The sequence below is a fragment of the Scomber japonicus genome, chromosome 10 (genome assembly GCF_027409825.1).
Source record: "Scomber japonicus isolate fScoJap1 chromosome 10, fScoJap1.pri, whole genome shotgun sequence".
Taxonomy (NCBI): Eukaryota; Metazoa; Chordata; class Actinopteri; order Scombriformes; family Scombridae; genus Scomber; species Scomber japonicus.
In genome coordinates, this window is record NC_070587.1 from 24,685,038 (window position 1) to 24,702,008 (window position 16,971).

The 16,971-nt window shown below is 40.2% G+C and overlaps 1 protein-coding gene across 1 annotated transcript in view; it reads right to left on the minus strand.

Moving 5' to 3' along the window:
- The window catches only part of cdk14 (cyclin-dependent kinase 14), a 157,027-nt gene that overhangs the window by 28,314 nt on the left and 111,742 nt on the right, over positions 1-16,971 (minus strand). The window contains exons 9-10 of the mRNA XM_053326790.1: positions 10,875-10,995; positions 5,233-5,326 (exon numbers count right to left, since the gene is read on the minus strand). Coding sequence (XP_053182765.1) covers positions 5,233-5,326; positions 10,875-10,995 — 215 coding nt within the window. The remainder of the gene's footprint in view (positions 1-5,232; positions 5,327-10,874; positions 10,996-16,971) is intronic.

Genomic DNA, 16,971 nt, shown 5'->3' on the forward strand with positions numbered 1-16,971 from the left:
TTGGTAGAGTGAAAGGTGCTGTAAGATTTAGCGGCATCTAGTGGCCATCTATGGTGGCTGCGAAACTCTTGAAAATTGCTCAAGAGCCAGTGTTTGGTTTGTCCATTCTGGGCTACTGTAAAAACATGGCTGCACAACATGGTGGTCCCCATATAAGAGGACCCTTTCCCTATGTAACTATAAAAGGTTCATTCTAGGTACCAACAACATAGAAATTCTTATTTTTAGTTTATTATTTACTAATTAAAACATAGTTATAAATATTAGATTATATTTTTGCCAAATCAGTGTTGCTAGGTGCCACTAAGTTCTACACAATGCACCTTTAAAACTTTAAGTTTAAATTTAAAGTACAGAGCAAGGTTAGCAAGGACTTCACATGATCTTCCTCATTTCACATCCCTAGGTCCAAGAGCATATGTAAATATACATTTTCTAAGCTTAATTCTAAAATAGCAGGTTATAAAAGAGTTAAATATTTCTTCTGACCAACCATAATCCCAAAGCACTAGCCACTATGGTAGTTTTATAACTCTATATTCTAGCCTTCTTTGTACTGCCTTTTGTTCCTTGTGTATGCATAATAAACATACCACAATCCTGTAATTTATGCATTTCTATTTCCATGCCCACTTGCCGATTCATACGAGCTCTACACTCACTATAGCACTTCATTAGGACCACCTGTATGTCAGGAAATCATGTGGCAGTAGTGCATAAAATCATACAGATATATGTCAGAAGCTTCAGTTAATATTTACATCAACATCATAATGTGATCTCAGTGACTTTGACCGGGGCATGATTGTTGACGGGCTGGTTTGAGTATTTCTAAAACTGCTGACCTCCTGGGATTTTCATGCACAACCAGTCTCTAGAGTTTACAAAAAAACCAAGTAAATATCCAGCGAGTGGCAGGGCTGCGGACGGAAACGCCTTGTTGATGAGATGTCAGAGGAGAATGGCTGGACAGGCTTGATCTGACAGACAAGCAACTCAGATAAACCGCTTTTTACAGCTGTGGTGGGGAGAAAAGCATCTCGAAATCCACAAAACGTGGAACACTGAGGCGGATGGGCAACAACAACAGAAGACCACAACAGATTCCACTCCTGTCAGCCAAAACCAGAAATGGGAGGCTGCAGTGAGCACGGGCTCTCACCAAAAACTGGACAGTTCAAGACTGGGAAAAAAAACATAGCCAAATCTGATGATTCTCCATTTCTGCTGAGGCACACAGATGGTACAGTCAGAATTTTGGCGTCAAAAGCATGAATCCATGAACCCAACCTGCCTTGTGTCAACAGTCCAGGCTGCTGGTGGTGGTGATGGTGGTGGTGGTGTAATGGTGCGGGCAATGCTTTCTTGGCACACCTCGAAGTTGGCATCACTTCATGGCCACAATTTAAAAAGAACACGACAAAGAGCTCAGTGTGCTTCAATGGTCTCCCCAGTCACCAGATCTGAATCCAATAGTACATCTTTGGGATATAGTAGAATGGGAGATTCATAGCATGACAAATCTGCAGAAATATGTGATGCAATCATGTCAACATGGACTAGAATCTCAAAGGAATGTTGGAAAATCTTGTGGAATTAATGCCACAAAGGCTGTTTTGAAAGCAAAGGGAAGATGTATCCAGTACTGGTATGGTTCCTAATAAAGTGCTTTATGAGGATTTGTTAATGTTTGCTTATCTTTGCTTAAGTTTCTTGTCTTTTGTCTATGGTGCTTCCTTTATATCCTATGTGTTCTCTTTTTGTGTCTTTTCTGTCATTCTATGCATTTACATGCACCAAAGCCACTGCATTACCCAGAGAAACCAGGTTATGCAGGTCTGGTAACACCTAACTGCAGTAACCTGATTACTATAAATCCTTATATACATGCAGCAGATCAACAACCACATCTCAACCTTATCTCAACAGAGAGGGCAGAGCTTTTCCTCACATTGTGAATGGGCCTGAAGTTAAATAGTAAATGGACTATACTCATGTAGTGCTTTTCTTGTCTTTTGACCACCCAAAGAGCTTTTACACTACATGGGTGCCAACTTGCTCATCAACATTCATACACCATTGGCGCAGCCATCGGGAGCAATTTGGGGTCAAGTATCTTGGACAAGGACACATGTGGAGTGGTGGTGCTGGGAATCGAACCACCAATCTTCTGATTAGTGGATGACTCACTCCACCTCCTGAGCCACAGCTGCCCAAACAGCCCCAAACAGCCCACAGCCACACCATAATCAAGTGTTCATACTTGTACAGGCTATTTTGTGTTCAGGCTTTAGCCTGACCCTCTTTATAGAAGAAGAACAAACTCTATCTTGGTACTTAAACAATATAATTATTTCATTATATAAACTAATAATGGGGTTGTATGTAAAGGTGGAGACCCCACCATGGTGCCTCAAGTCCGACAAATCATTAGCAGCCTCACACAAAAGAAAACCAACAAATCATCAAGGTATATGGGGTGGACAGTACATTGTGCATCACAGATGTCAGTGTTATATTATTATTATTATTATTCAATTATTATTAGTATTATTATTGTACAACAGACAAGGTATTTTTTTTCTTACACTCTGAGACCATTTAGACCTCCTTTGTTTATAGTGATCTGAAATATCATGCCAGTAAAGCTACATTTGAATTATAAATTTGACAACACTGAATGAATCTTAATTACAGGTATTGTCATTTAGGCTCTTTTTCTCTGGTTGTCCTATATGCACACAATATTTGCAAAAATCCAATTCTCTGGTGGACTGCCATGATGGCGCCAGAATCTAAAAAAAAGAAGAAGAAAAGAAAAAAAGATTTCTGACCAAACTGGAAAGCCTCTGTAGGGAAGTGGTGTGCAGCTGAGCCTCATCAGAAATCTGGCCAGTGGCCATCCCACTGTTGGGCCTCTCTCCTCTCTCTCTCGTCCTATCATGGCGAGTCTTTGTGTCTGAGAGGGGAGAGCTGGGATCACCGGGGCTGGAGCGTCTTACAGGAAGCCCCACTTTTCCCCTTCTGGCATAAAAAACAATCAATAAGAAGCATTTTTCTTCATCTCCCCTTTCCATGCTTTGTGAGAAGACCCCCTGCCTGCGGGGGCTTCCTCCACCTCACCTCATCCTTTTATCCAAAATCCATCCATTCTTGGATTCGTATCTTTAGCCTTCTGCCCACGGGCCAAACAGCAGTCACGATGCTTTGTCTCTGTACTTGTACTTGACGGTCGACAACCCTTTCATACTCTCATCTCTGTAATTTTTTGACATTAATTATTCAGTCCCTTCCAGCCTATGAATATAAATCCATTATGTCCTGCCCTGCTACACTCTGCTTCAATTAAGAGATTGAGGATGAAATTATATGAAAGGATGGCAGATGAGACGATTAAAGGATTCATGAGACCTCACATCGCTTTAAAATATTTATACCATCCTACAATCCAATGCAGAGATACATGCATATATGTAATCACCTAATATCCACTGCTTTATTGTTCACCTATCAAGTACAATAGGGCTTCCGGAAAGGTTCCTGTCATGTACCTGTGGGATTGGGGTCCATGCTGACTCAATACCATCACAGAGCTCCTACTAATCTTTCAGTTTTGCATTTATGCTGCAATCCCCGTGTTGAACCGAGGCATTCAAATGAGCCTGTGTCACTGCGCACAGAGCAGGATAAAGACTTGGCAGACACTCCTCTGCTAAATAGGTGTAGGAGCGGTGAAAAAGGAGGGCATCTTTGTTTCTGCTTTCCCCCTCCGAGGCTCTCGGCTCTGGCGATGGATGCTACACTTTCTTCTGAACCACATCAGAAAGCTGGCACCGCTTCCTCTGCTGGCATCCAGCGTGATCAACACTTCAGCTGACAGCGCTGTCAGCAGGCGCGCAGGAGAGGCGCTCCGCAGTGCGTTGGCATTTTATTACCTGAGTGTGATTAGGATGCACACTTTTTATTTTCTTTGATTGTGTGGCAGTCAGAGGTTTTATATTAGAGATGGTGATCATGTTCGATGTCAGTCAAAGAACTGAAATGTCTTGCAGGTAAACAAGAGACTTGCAGGCTATTATAGGAGACACAGAAGAGTGCTGCTAGACTGTAAGAAGGGACTACAAGGGAAGTTAATTTAAAAAAAGAGATTGAAAGATTGCAATCAGTAGGTGGTGTTGTTATTGTACTGCAAGATTAGATATTTGAAGAAAAGAAGAAATACACTGTCACTTAATATTTTACTCATACATTCAGTATCAAATAATAGAATTAGCTTTAGATTTAATATATAAACATCTGGGAAACAGGCTTGGTCTGAGTTCAGTATCTGGACATCCAACCACTGTGATTGTCTATGGACATTAGAATAATTTGCACTTGTGTAGCAGTAGATGTATTGCACATGTATAGGAATATTGCATTTCATTGTACAGGATTGTCTATGATGCTTTAATAGCAGTGTTCAATTAGGAATAAGTCAAATTGCGAATCAGTCCAATCTGGACGTCTTTAAGACCAAAGACTTTTGATCCATAATGAACTTTCATGAGTGAGGGAATTTCCCAGCAAATTTAATACGATTATGAGGTATTGTAAGGTCATTTTAGGTACAGCGTTAACAATAGGATGGTTCATGGAAAATCATTTTGGGTGAGGCGCTAGGAAACAGGAAGGCAGGCTGGAGATCAGCCTCTGTGTATTGAGAAGATAAAGGTGGTTGTGTGAAAGATAAACCATTGTGTAAAAAATCCGTACAATGTGATAAGAACAGGAAACGTTTGTGTTCTGGCTGATGATGTCTGAAATGTGTATAAATATGAGACGTACAATGAGATTTCTTGGGTTTTCTTGCAGTAAACCTCTTCAATTCTACAAGTTGATGCAGAAGTCTGATCTTTAACCCTATGAGATATGACATTCACTCATAGCCTTTCTTGTTAAGACCACATCTAAATGTCAGTAGACATTCAGCTGGATGAAAATGACCTGTAAAACGTCCTTTATGCTGTCTTTTGATTGGCTTGTTTCGTTTAATGAGCAAAACTTTTTTTAGTCCTCACACTAAGATATCCAAAAAAGTTTCATTTTGGCACAAGTACTGAACACTTAGTGGGACTGAAGGAAATGAGTAGTGATGTAGGCAGCGGGATAGGTTTTCTATAAAACACACACACACACACACACACACACACACACACACACACACACACAGAGAGAGCATCACTGACTCACCAGAAATATCCTCTCCAGCTGGTCCTGGATGTCCTTCATCCCAGGAAAGGCAGCCACTCCTTGGATCATCTCAATGAAAATGCAGCCCACCCCCCTTGAAGAGAGAAGACAGGACAAACCAAGCCATTAAAAAAAAAAAATCAACCTGAAAATATTATATCATTATATTCAGTGAAAAAGACAACTGCTATTGAACAAAGACTGGATTGTTCTTTATATATATACAAATCCAATTTCTATAACAATCACTGAAGTTTATCACCTCAACAGGCCTCATGGTAAAAGTCATTCTGAGAAGGTATCGATTTCTTTCCCTCCTCAAGGCTGTTAGACTGTAAATGTGGGTTGAAATCAGTAAATCGGTGGATTAATTTAACCTGAGAGAGGCTTTTACACTGAGAAATATAAAGTCCAGGAGGAAAGGAAAAGCTAAGAGGTGTATGTGTGTGTGTGTGTGTGTGTGTGTGTGTTACTGTGTGTGTGAGAGTGTGTGTAAACTGTTGTCAGTGCTCATTTGTCAAAGGGCTATTGTTTCCTGACAGATTCACTTTCTGCCTCAGTGCACACTCTCTCTCCCAGAGCAGAAACACCAGCGATGCAAGCAGAAAGAGAGAGAGAGAGAGAGAGAGAGAGAGAGAGAGAGAGAGAGAGAGAGAGAGAGAGAGAGAGAGAGAGAGAGAGAGAGAGAGAGAGAGAGAGAGAGAGAGAGAGAGGGCAGGGGGTGTTTCTAGAAATTCATCCCTCAAAATTTCTATATTCTCTCCAATTTTAACATCCCCCTGAATGAGAATCCTCCATCTATCTCCATGACATCGCTGTGACCTCAGCATCCAATCTTCCTACTGGAGCGTATAGAACAGCTCAGTTAGCTGAGGAGTGGATGTGCGAATGAAAAAAAAAGCTCATTTTTTAAAACAATACTACTTTCATCTGTAGGGTTCAAGCTTTTCTATCAGTTTGCTATCGGTCCAGTCATGCTGGATGATGAGGCTGCTGCCTGACAACAGAAACAGAACAGTAGGTAACGAGACTGACAAGGTGACTTTACTTCATTGAGGAGGTGGGTAGCTTTAATTCAGTCCTGTAATAACAGTTTTTGGCCACTTGGGTGCAGCTCTCCAAGTTGTAAATAGGGATGGGTATCATTAAACAAATAACAACCAGTACCAATCCAAATACCCTTAAAGTGACACTGATACCAACTGAGTACTTCATTCAATATTGCAGCTATTGTTTGATGGGAGACATTAAGGTCGATACCTTAAAGATAATCGAGTACCAATACTCAGCCCTAAATGTAAACAGAACATTGGAAGTTGTTATTAACTTTTTTTTTAGCAAACAGTTGTTATTTATACATCCAGTAGACTCAGGACAATAGTAGAATTCATTTGGAGTGTTTGTGTCCACCTGATGATGTCACACACTATTGTCCTAGCTCTGTTTTTGGTCTCCACCAACACCTGAGAAATCATCTGGCTCTTTAGCTGCTAAATTCCCCACTGTGAGGGAGTATAATATAGGTAAGGTAGTAGGTAAGGTAGTTTACAGCAGGTTTATCAGAGACTTTCAGTGAGACTGAACTGAAACAGTCAAGTTGCGGGCTGTAAAACCAAAACAATGATTTGAAATACATCGTAATGTTGTTTTGAGCTGATGGGGAGCTACAGCATCTGAGATCATTCTTGGTGAGTTTTCCACTATGAGTGACATTTATCATACAGCCTACAAATAGTATAAAAATGTTTTATATAGTTGCTTTTAATATGCTCTTAAAATAATTATTAATACTGAGGTTTTATGATGGTTCAACAGCTAATCTGATAAAAATGAAGGGCAAACTCAATATTATGAATGAATGAATTCCTATACTGAGAACATATAGCAAATTGAAGACAGTGTAGCAAAAATTTAGCAACATAGCAGCTATAAACTTCATACCATAAAATGAATAGGACAGATGGTCATTAAACTGTGGACGTGTGTGAGGTTCCATCACTTTCTTATATCAAGTCAGACAGCTTACATGTTGTTTTATGTCATCGTGGTTTTGTACATTTTTGTCAGAAAATACTTTGTTATTTGAATAATAAGAAGTTAGCGACCCCCCACACACACACAAATTCTACACATTTTGACATAATCATTCAGTATTTAATCAATGTCATTTTCTTCTTCCTAATTATGTTCCTATTTCTAATAACATTTCTGGCTCAGAGCACACAGTATGTGTTTTAACACTGCTGTTATTGTTATTAGACTGTTGTGTTAGAGGTGCTTTGACTGGAAGATCTCAGTAGCTCAGTGAGTCAGCAGAGCCAGCTGTGCTCCTTAAATTTTAGCACACAGTAAATTAGCCTGGATAAATACAGGCCTGTTTACTCACAGACAGTTAATGAACCCTCCTGATGGCGGCGGACCCGACTGACAACAGATTTGTGGCACGACAGAGAAACCTCTGCTGCATACACACCAATACATCAGAAGGATTTATGGTGCAAAACACATCAGTGTTAAAAAAGTGATAATGATCCTTTAAGATCTATTATTTAAAACTAAGTGGAGCATTCACTTACTGATGGTTTTTGCTATGTCAAACTTAAAGTATCGTGGTATATCATACAGGTAGACCATGTGTATCAGTGATGCTAGATTGGAACCTTGGATCGTATCAAAACTCACACGATTGGCTCATGCTTAAGGTCCCCCGAGCACGGACTGAATTTGGAAAATCAGGCTTACCCATCAGTGCACTAAATTCTTGGAATGACACTGAACACATACTAAAAATCAATAGCCTATCAACTTATGGACAGTTTATAACCCTGATCACTATCCTTCCTGTTTCACGCTGCTGTAACTGATTTTTATTTGTGTGTTTTTTTCTTTTTTTTCCTCTTTTTTTAACGTGTTTGTAACTCATCATTATAAATAAGGGCGACCTCAGTGATTCTTCCAGTTTAAATAAAGCTTTGTATCTCTGTGCCATAGAGCTCCATTGTTATCCAAAAATACATCAAGGAGAAGCACACCATGAACACACACTGTAATTTATAATGACCAAATCCAATGTACACCATCCTGCTGCCATTCTAGTGCATCAAATGTGTAACAATCCACAACTGAAAATAGTCCAAAACGAATATTCATATGGCTAGAATAAGATGTACGTCTTCAGCAGGAACCAATGGATTCGTATCTGACTGCTACAGACAGGAGAGGAGGTGAGAAGGTTTACCTAAAGCCTACCGAAACCAAACGTGTATATTAATCTGTACATGATCTTACTTCTGACTGACTGATTTCCAGCATCGACTCTGATTGACGGACGTGTGTGTGTTAGAGCTGCGTCCCGAAGTGAAGTGCTGAGATAAAAATAGAGCAGTTCGTCGCCTGCCTTCCATCACATCCTCCCTCCTCACAGATGGCAGCCTGTAACCTGTAGGCTGCTGTGATGGATGCTTGTCGTGGCAGGAAGACAGATCTGCTCAACCTTTTGGTCCTGCAAGAGATGCTTCTTCATGGAAGACTGCTTCCTAAGTGACCAGGGGTGAGTGTGTGTGTGTGTGTGTGTGTGTGTGTGTGTGTGTGTGTGTGTGTGTGTGTGTGTGTGTGTGTGTGTGTCGCATGGTGACTGCCAGTGGGATGGAACAATACCCTGTGGATTTCCCTACCTGCAAATACCCTTGAAGGAGCCACACCATCCCTCTCCTTCTGAGACCCTCCAAACCCCCAACTGCTCTTTAATTGGATGCTGGAGAGTGCAGCTGGGGTTTATGAGAGGTCCCTGCTGACTTCCTGTCCAGACCAAGGCTCAACTGATAGTCCAACACCGGTACTGTCCTAATGGCTGATATGTTTTAGTGTCTTAATATTTTCTTGTATCAATTTAAGATGAAAGCTTTCCACAACCTCATCATTCCTAGAAATCACTTTGGAGCTTTTAAGTGCCCCTCTGGGACAAACCTATTTCCCATTTCCTGTTTGCTAGTTGCTACAATTTGGTGCAAAACATTTGAGTGAGAAGTGAGGCCTCCTTTTACTGCTTTGATGTGTCAGATAAAAGTTAATATATATTTCAGTGTCTGAGTTACATATAAAATTTCTGGAAAGATAGTGTGAGTAGTTAAAAGTAAATTTTAGATGAAAACACCATTGCACATCACTTGTTTTTATTCAAATGTAAGCACAGCCTGTTTGCCTTCTTTACTATTTATGATGTGCAACTGTTTTTCAAGGAAGCATATCGTTTCTAAAAGCATCCTCAATGTGATTATCTAAAAATAAGACTTCTTCTCCAACAGATCCAGTATCAGACGCAACATCACTGGCTACTGCAGCGTTCAGCTATTCCACAGTATGTCATTAAAGAAGCCTTATGGGTATTCCAGCTGGAAAGTGCTGTCGTATCACATTTGATTTTAATAAAAACAGACAATATCAGACCCATAATTTAGTCTAATGGTATGCTAATATTCCAGGATCTAAGGCAGCTCCCTTGGGTCTACTATTTTTTACTGACATTATTTAGCTCTTGACTCTTGCTGCAAATGTGTGTTGACAAAAACAATACAACACAATGAGCTAATACTAATGTTAATTAGTGTTACATGAGGGTTATAGTTAAATCCACTAATACTAATGTCACTTTAAGTAAGGACAGTCTGATGCTCTAAATAATTTAGAAATTCATTCAAGCCCCTCTATGAGCTCCACTGATAATACATAGTGCTTTTAGGTGGAAGGAAACATAGTACAATTCTAAGTTAAACCTTTATGCAGAGTTTTTATATTTGTCACTTAAAAAGTTGTGACTCAGTAGCCTCAGGATTCAGTCTGAAGTCATTTGTTTTGTTAGTCTACAAAGCAATCAGTATTGTAATCGGTCAAATATAAAACCTGTGTTTCTCAATTATTATAACACCTGTTTTGAATGTCAAAAGTGTTTTTAATAATCAATATTAAGTAATATAGCATACTACGAATGTAAATGTTTAATACAAATTAGCTTGATTGGTGTTTTTCTCTACAGAAAAACAAAAAACACAACCTTAAATGTAAATTGTAATTGCAATGCTGACTGAAAAAAATGAAATAAAATAAAATAAATCCCAAATTTGTAGTCCTACTTAATACTCATCAACATTTCTATCTATTAGTCTAGCTGTTAATGTGCATTTATATTCAATTGCTAGCAATAGCTGACTTTTAATCATGTAGTTGTTTCATCCATATCTGCAGCAGCTCCATCTGGATGTGTAATAACTGTAAATATGATGAATGAGTGTAATTCTGCCTCTCTACTCTCAGATCCACATTGTCAGTGGGAGGGGTGGGGGTGGGGGAGGGGGTGCAGGAGGTGAAGGGTGGCCAAGGAGACAAAATCCATAAGAGGAAGAAACTAAGACAGCCAAGAGAGATTTATACCAAGGACCAAGATCAACCGAGATCGTAAGCTACGAAATATGTTGGTTTTAATTGGTTTTGGTTAACTTCATGATTTATTTTCCGGGTACCCTCTAGAAAAAACAAACAGATCCATATCTTAATGGGACTACCTGAATAAATCAAGGCTAAATTACACAAAGCGTGCGTGATGAGAGTATGAGTGGATCTTTGGGTTGGAGGTTAGGAATACCCACCACATGTCCAGGCAGGTGGAATAGTCTGTAGATCCCAGCAGGACATCTGGAGGCCGGTACCACAGGGTCACCACCTCGTTGGAGTAGGTATGGCTGGGGACCGACTTGGCCCTGGCCAGACCTGAGGGGAGCAAACACATCAGAGCTAATCAGAAAGCATTATCATTGAATGACCTCTACAGGCTTCTGGAAACAAAGCAGAAAATTGGAGATGGGGGTAGCCAGAATCACCATGTAGGCACTCTGACATCTGGCTCTACAGGAAACAATGTACACAATATGAGCCTAATGAGGGAAGATGTTAATAACCTGGAAAGGACATATACAATCATTAAAATGAACTGACAATTGTATGTGCTTGAAACAATGCAGCAGTCGAACATCAGAAGACAAAATGACTGCAGAAGCTGCCATGTTCATTAAAGACCATGTAAAGTGAATTCAGACATTTTTTTCTAAACACATTAAATAGGTCATAAATGTATTTCTAAAAAAGGTGTAAAAAGCATTTCAACCATTTAGATTTGAATTGTGGAGCAGCGTGTCTGGAAATCACAGACACAACACAACACAGCGGTGCTTTTCAGACCCGCCCACTAAATCCTCAACACAGAAATCTTGAAACACAGTGTGTGAATTAGCATAAAACGGCCCCTACTGCTGTAGATGTATAAATATATTCAGCGCACACTACTACTACAGTCAGCCTGTTAGCTGCCAAGTTAGCTGCCAAGCTAGCCGCTGAGCTAACAGCTGTGTTAGCCGCGGAGCTAGCTGCTGAGTTTAGAGCAGAAAGCTCTCAGACCTAGTTCCATGTTTCGGGTAGAGGTCGTGATTTTGATTGACAGTTGACACTTGGTAGGGGGCGGGGTTTCAGCGAACTTGGTGGGCACTCCCACAGTGTTTGGGAGCAGAGAAAGAGGCTGATTTGAAGCCTAATTTCATATATTTGGCAATTTTTTTAATCATTCAAATTTGGCAGGGTGGTTAACAACACACTTTTCTGTGGTATGTCAAACTCAAAACACATTTATTCTTACTTTACACAGACTTTAAACAGCACCTGATGATGTTGGATTAAATAAACTCTAGTATAAATGAATGAATTGTTTATATCTTGTGCTTTACCTGCACACACAGCATACAGCAGCCATGTTCAAACTATTCCGTAAAGGGCCATGTACCTGCAGGTTTTTGTTCCAACCAAGCAAGAGCACCCATGATTCAACCAATCAATTGTCTGAAAACTGAGATCAGTTGATTAAATCAGTCAAGCCTGGTGTGCTCCTGCTTGGTTGGAATGAAAATCTACAGCCACATGAACCTTTATAGAATAGTTTGGACATCACTGGCACAAACATGATACACATTTTGTCCAACTGCAGACAGTACTGACTTAACAGTTGGTGGCAGTCATTAGTAAGGTGGCAACATTCCAACTAAAGAAAAGTAAATCACCACAAGTCATTCAACATGTCTGTCAACAGGCTGTAGGATTCTGTAGATGCACACCGTGTTGAATGTTTAATATAATCATTGCTGTTGTGTGCCTGACAAAGACTTCCAAGCATTGCTTCTTTTAGATTCTTGGGAACCTTGTTTTCCATTGTTCTCTCATTACAGCCTTGATTTTGTAAACTGCTCTTGGCAGATCTGTCTTTGCACTGGACTTTCTGTACATTCAACCGCGACAAGCCTGAGATTGCCTTTTCAAATGGAAATCATGATGGAAGACCTTTGATGGTCCAGCAAGAAACGGTGTGACGGGAATATCAGTCAGATGAACCCAAAGGACTAAAGCTCCCATTTTCATTCAAATCATGGGCCATCTTATATCAAAATGGTTAATTTCTGATTAAACTACACATCAGTTTTCTACCTTGTCTACCTTTAATTTGAAATCATTATGAGGCTTTAATAGAAAAAAAAGAGCTTAAGTTCTAAACCTTTTCCAGGGTTTCGAAAATCGCTGCACAATAGTCTCCACATTATTCCAACCCCATCCTATCATTTATCTATGCAGTGACACAAACCCAGGATAGTTAAGTATCTAGTGACTGTCCTCCAATGGCAGCTAATGGTAGAGCAGAGTGCAGATGCAGGGAGCTTTAATGAGGCTGATGGCATTACCTCTTTGTCTCTTCCCAAGTGGTCAGAGGGCTTAATTAAAGCATTTAGCTTGGTAAAAAAAAAGGACTTCCTGCCCTGCTGCCAGTCCCCTGTGTGTGGGAAGAAGAAGGGCAGAGGGGAGAATAAATGAGAGGAAGGAGGGGGGGTATTTAACATTTCCTTGTGTCGGAACACCCACAGGAGAAAGGAGTTTCAACCGGCATTCATCACGACCCGAGCACTGTAATTTCCACACACTGATCTGACGTAGAGTAGACTGCATCGGCCCGCTCACACTGAGAGGCTATCATTTCCACTGCAGGCGTCCTATGTGTGTATGTGTGTGTGTGTGTGTGTGTGTGTGTGTGTGTGTTTAGTAGGGGTGGCAGTGTTGGGGTATGAGTAGAGACAACATCTACTCATTATAAAAGGAAGTGCAGTAGTAGGAGGTTGGCCTGTTTGTAACATGGAGAGGTGTAGTACAAAGAAAGAAGTAACACAGAGCTGTTTGTCTGCTCACCACTTAGCGTCCTACCTTTCCCAGCATACCTGCCAACTATCCCCAAAATAATAACCTATTCACACCAACAAAGTGACACAAGGTAAACCTCCAATGCTGCTGGATCGGAATACAACGTATCATCTAACCTGGCTTCATGACCCTCCTCTGAACCCCATACAGTAGCCAAATAATGATTTTATTAATAGTGCTTCCCCCTGTCCTCACTCCTCCGTCCTCTGGCCCACGAAGCGTAAACTTTGATCGACTTCTGCCATCGTCCAGGATGTTCCGATCGATAAAATGCATCTCAGATGAGACGGGGGGAGCGAGGAGAGAGGAAGCATCGGAGCAGATTGATACAGGTGTTTCTGATTGAACAGTAAAAGGACTGGTCAGCTGTTGTTGTGGAGCCAGCTTTACTGTACATTAATAATACAGCATGCTCTAAATAACGTAGAAACAGTAATACCACCAACCACTAATGTTATTCATGTTTATTCCCAATGTAAAAATCATCCATAGAATTTGAATCACAAAAGAATTGTGAAAATACTTTTCCACTTTTTTCCCCTTAAGGTTTGTCTTGCTGTCTTCTTCTATATTTTATGTTTCAAGTGCATCTCATTCATGAATAATAAGCAGTCAAGTCTTGTGCAGCCCACAGTTAATATTATTATCAGCCCTCTAATATAAGTCTGAAACTGAAAGGGACTTCAAACTTCATGCGCTTTTTCAAACAACAGCAATTATTAGACACCATGTAATTAACTGTTACTGTTTCTTAATTATTTTTACACATTTGACAGCTGACTTCTTAACGTTTGATAGTTGAGATGCTTTGCCAACTGCAATCTCCTAGAAACTCATTAGCTGTCATATAAAAATATATTTGGTCCCTTCAAATTGTGGGTGAAAAGACCTAAAAAAACAAAACTACAACCAAACAATGCCGAATGCACTGATGACATTATGAATATCCAACAAAAGGCTTCACATCCAAAATGGAAGCAAAGAGGAGCTAAATTATCCTCTAACATTTTATCATTCTATGCTTGCGATCTGTTGGACATCATCAAATATTCAAGAGGTTTCTCAATCTAATGCATGATGAAACTGATAAGAAAATGTAATAGTGAATTCACTGTGAGGAGAGAGAGAGGGGGCGAGCATGCCTCCATCTCACCATGGCCATTAATTAAGGCTTCAACTGCAAATTAAGATTTAAAATCCATCAGTGATGCAGCTGGAGAGAGAAGAGAAGAGAACACTCTTCTCTATAGACACTGAGGCTTTTTCAGGTCCCATCATATTTAAAAGATGCCAACACAAAACTTTACAAATATATATATATATATATTTGTAAAGTTTTGTAAAGTTCCAGATATATATATATATATATATATATATATATATATATATATATATATATATATCTGGGTGATGAACTTCACTCATAGATAAAACGAACCTTTGTGTCATCCTCCCAGGTCAAATTGACCCCATCTATTTTGATTATTCCTTCTTTCCTTCCCTTCCTTCCTTCCATCTGTCCTTCCTCCCTTCCTCCTTCCTTCTCTCTTTCTTTCTTTCCTTCCTCTCTCTTTCCTCCCTTCCTTCCTCCATCCCCCTTTCTTCCTTCCTTCTATCCTTCCTCCCTTCCTCTTTTCCTTTCTCCCTCCCTCCCTCCCTTCCTCCTTCTTTCCTTTCCTCCTCTTTTTCCTTTATCCCTCCCTCCCTCCCTCCTTCCTTCTTCCTCCCTTCCTTCCTTGACTCGAAGACTCTTCAGCAGCAAAAGTAACACATCTATTTTAATTGTAAGCGTTGGCTACAGAATCACAAGTAAACCATATAAGCAGAATAAACTAAACGTGGGTACAATTCAGTCCAAGGAACAAGCTTGTGTATCAGCAGGACCTTCATCAGCTGCTCCTCCATCTACTCCACAATAACAAAATATAGTAGTCCAGTTCTCCACCCACACGCACTGTGGGGGCGACCGAAATGACTCACATTGGACGCCAATTGGTACTGAATAAAAATCTGGTATTTTGATTTGAAAATTGTGTTTCTTTATTCCTGTTTTTTTCCTCAGCATGGTTCCTGGACAGATGGAGATAGAAGAAGATGTTGGTTTAGTTGTTGGTTTCCATGTGACATTTTGGGTCACCTTTTACAGTGTTCTTGCACGTATGTTATAGAAGCAGCGGTGATGTTGGTGTGGAAGAAAAACCGAGCCCTGACCTCCCCCCCCCCTCAAAACCCCACGGGTCCCCCTGCAGAGGAGGGTACCACTTCAAAGCCTTAACCTTTGCTATGGCTTCAACTTCTCATATACACATAAACCTTCAGCTACCTTTTCTCTGTTGTAGTTCACCAGTTGACCTGAAATCCTGACCAGATATACCTGGATGAAGGTCAGTGGTGAATTATACATCACTATCTCACACACACAACACCGGGGGTTACAATATATATACGGTGGAAGAGGTGGGCTGGGAGCAGGAGGAAGACAGAATGAACAGGATTACAGCAGGGCTAAAATAGCCTTCATCCCCAGGGGAGACAGCCCTCTGTTCTTTTGAAGTTCATTGGGATTTTAAAGTCAGTTTGTAGCTTCCGTCTGCTTCTCCTCCTCTCTAACACGCAGCAGATTGGGTAGATGCAAGCTTATCTTGCTAACATCTAATATTCTGTTTTGAAAGTACATGCACAGACGGTATGAAAATCATCCTCTGAACACATTTTGACTGATGGGTATGACTGCCAAATGTCAGAATCGGTTATTGTCACAAGTTTTAGGGGGAAAATGAGTGTGACTTTAATCAAAGCAGGCTACATTACTAGCTCAGTTAGTGCTGTTCAGTTATTCATTTGCTTAGCAGGACTTCTTAGCAAGCTGTGCTTCTTTTTAGAGAGTTACATGAGAGAGTCGATCAGTCTTACATCTGTGCATTCATTACAGAGCTGGAGTGGTGAGCTAGCTTAGCATAAAGACATCAGAGGGAAGAGTCTAGCATAGCTCTGTCCAAAGCAAATAATAAACCTACCAACACCTTTAAAGCTCACTATACAGTAACATGTTCTTTCCTATCTGTTGAATTCATACATACACTTTGGACTGAGGCTTTCATAGTTTTGATGTGTTACTGATAAATGAATCCTGAAGAGATTCATTCCCACAATTAAATAGTAAAGATGAACTAATTCATATATAGATAGATATTATGCTCATAAACAACCGTCTGTTCTGTGGCCTTGGTTGCTAAGGCTGTTGCTAAGGTTGTTTACCTTGTCCAACCCTAACCCTAACCCATTTACCATTTACCATTTACCATTGACCTGTATGCCTGGATACTACAGTACTTTTCTAATACTAAGAAAAAAGTCATTGTATCAAGGCATTGTCTTAACAAAGGAATGTCTAAAGCTTGTTCAATCATCAGCTGTGTTTTGGTCATCTTGTTTTATAGTCTAAGTATTTTTAAG